Here is a 2,455-nt window from a genome sequence, read left to right as displayed (position 1 = left end):
TTTTTTTTTTTTCCTGGGGAGAAATTATTTTATTTTAAGATATTTTTACACATTTAAAAGAGGATACATACTGAATTACATTAGCAAAATTACATTAATAACAGGTAACTTATACCTGGAAAGCTAGTTAGAACGAAAAACTGTTTTTGTTTCATTAGTCTTCACTATTTATTAGTTTATGTGATTTCTGTGAAAATGCATTATAGATCTTTCTTAAAACAAGTATATGAAAATCTAAAATATCATTAATATTTCATTAGCATACAATCCCAAATGGAAAAATTTAAAACAGATTAATCTCCTTTTATATGGGAAGTGCTGAAAAGAGCTAATTTTACTGCTTGAACCTGATCATACCTTTCCCACAATGAATGAAATCTAGCTCTCAGAGGGCAAAACGCAGAAAATTCCATAGGCAGACTGTCTTAGAATTCCACTTAATGAAGCTTATGTTTAATTAGCTAGCCATTTTAATTACAATTTCAAGTCTTATAGATACAGAAATTCTATTTTTCCAAAACAAATTTGCATATCCTTATAACACAAAAGGGAAGAAAACAAACAGATTTTAACTGTTGATCCCTTTTACTTTCTGAGCTTAGTGATTGACATTTTTTTTTCTTTTCCTTCAGAGCTTGGCATTCATCTGATTCATTAGCTTCTCCAATCTGATGGCTAGGGTCATGTTTCCTTTAATCTTCAATTTTCCTGACGTGAATGCCATTGTTGGTTTTAGTTTCCCTGAAAACATTTTTATAAAATCATCAGTAGACATAGTCATCACCACATCTGCCTGATCAGAGGGCTCTCCATGTCCAACATTCTCACCTTTGCTTTTAAGATCAAGAAACCACGTTCCACCAACTTCACCTGAGAGCTCAAACTGATAAATTGCTTGAGTGGCTTTAACAACATCATCACTGAGAGAGTCCTTAACAATTCTAAATGTTTCTGCCACGGCTCCAGAACGTGGTTTTGGTGGTGGCTGTGACTTCTCTTCTTTCAATTCTGGAACAGCATCATGTGATTCCATTTTCTTGGTAATTGTATCTGGGTGTTCATCTAAGAAGAAATCTGGTAACAAAGGCTGACCTGGCTTAATTTCATAGATGTCAAAATTTTTTATTCCTTCTTCTCTTAAGATATTTTCATCAATAATGAAGTTTCCAGTAAAACTTTTTGGCTTTTTAAAAATGGAACAGGCAGCATCTGCAATGATATCAACTTTTCTACACTGGCTTTCAATACCAGATCCTCCCAGCATCTCCATAGCAGCAGTGTGGATGGCTGTTTTAGGCCATAATGCATTGACTGCAATTTCACCCTTAAATTCTTCTGCCATTCCAAGCACACACATAGACATACCATACTTAGCAATGGTATAAGCACAGTGCTGTTTGAACCACAAGGGATTTAGGTTCAGTGGTGGGCTGAGATTGAGGATATGAGCAATTTTACTCTTTTTCTTTTTTTTTTTAAAGATTTTATTTATTTGACAGAGAGAGAGACAGCGAGAAAGGGATCCCAAGCAGGGGGAGTGGGAGAGGGAGAAGCAGGCTTCCTGCCGAGCAGGGAGCCCGATGTGGGACTCGATCCCGGGACCCTGGGATCATGACCTGAGCTGAAGGCAGACGCTTAACGACTGAGCCACCCAGGCGCCCTATTCTTTTTCAAATAAGGAATACATGTTTTAGATGTCAGAAAGGTGCCTCTGGTGTTGACATTCATCATCAAATCCACTCTCTTTGTAGGTGTTTCCAATGTGTTGGTCAAGCTAACAGCACTGGCATTATTCACCAAAATATCAATTCCTCCAAATCGTTCCACTGCTTTCTCCACTGCATTACTGATTTGCTGTTCATCTCTCACATCCACAGCGCACGGCAGGGCCTTTCCTCCAGCCGCTTCAACCTCTTGAGCAGCGGTAAAGATTGTGCCTGGAAGTTTGGGGTTTACATGGGTGGTCTTCGCAGCAATGACAATGTTTGCTCTATCCCTTGCTGCTTTCAATGCAATAGCTTTGCCCATGCCATGGCTTGCACCTGTGATAAAAACTGTACATCCTGCTAGCCTCCCGGTGTTGGGTAACATGATTTTCTTAGAGCAGAAGCGGCGGCGACAATCTCTGTTGTTGTCATAGATTCTTAAGCAAGATGATCAGAGTCTACTTTAGAAAGTATATTGGGGCGCGTGTGGGTGGCTCAGTCATTAAGCATCCGCCTTCAGCTCAGGTCATGATCCCAGGGTCCTGGGATCGAGCCCCTCATCGGGCTTCCCGCTCAGCGGGAAGCCGCTTCTCCCTCTCCCACTCCCCCTACTTGTGTTCTCTCTCTGGCTGTGTCTCTCTCTGTCAAATAAATAAATAAAATCTTAAAAAAAAAAAAGTGTATTGGTTTTTCTACCGCCAGCATAACGCTTCATAACAACAAGCAGAAAACCCTTGTAGCATACACAA

General features: G+C 39.8%; 1 protein-coding gene across 2 annotated transcripts; it reads right to left on the bottom strand.

The window, feature by feature from the left end:
• Positions 1 to 576: 576 nt before the first annotated feature.
• On the bottom strand, positions 577 to 2,091 carry LOC110570778 (hydroxysteroid dehydrogenase-like protein 2). Of its 2 annotated transcripts, none has more exons than XM_021678811.1 (2): positions 1,652 to 2,091; positions 577 to 1,457 (listed from the first exon to the last, which is right to left on the bottom strand). In XM_021678811.1, exons 1-2 carry the CDS (start codon positions 2,089 to 2,091, stop codon positions 629 to 631), a joined length of 1,269 nt encoding a protein of 422 aa, XP_021534486.1. In that variant the 3' UTR covers positions 577 to 628. The 2 variants fall into 2 exon arrangements, with proteins under 2 accessions (XP_021534486.1, XP_021534487.1); XM_021678812.1 differs by having other exon boundaries at positions 577 to 1,393; positions 1,798 to 2,091.
• Between the last annotated feature and the right edge of the window lie 364 nt (positions 2,092 to 2,455).

This window comes from Neomonachus schauinslandi, chromosome 1 (assembly GCF_002201575.2).
Source record: "Neomonachus schauinslandi chromosome 1, ASM220157v2, whole genome shotgun sequence".
Lineage (NCBI taxonomy): Eukaryota > Metazoa > Chordata > Mammalia > Carnivora > Phocidae > Neomonachus > Neomonachus schauinslandi.
The sequence above is the reverse complement of the archived record's forward strand: the minus strand, read 5'-3'. Positions and strand labels throughout refer to the sequence as shown.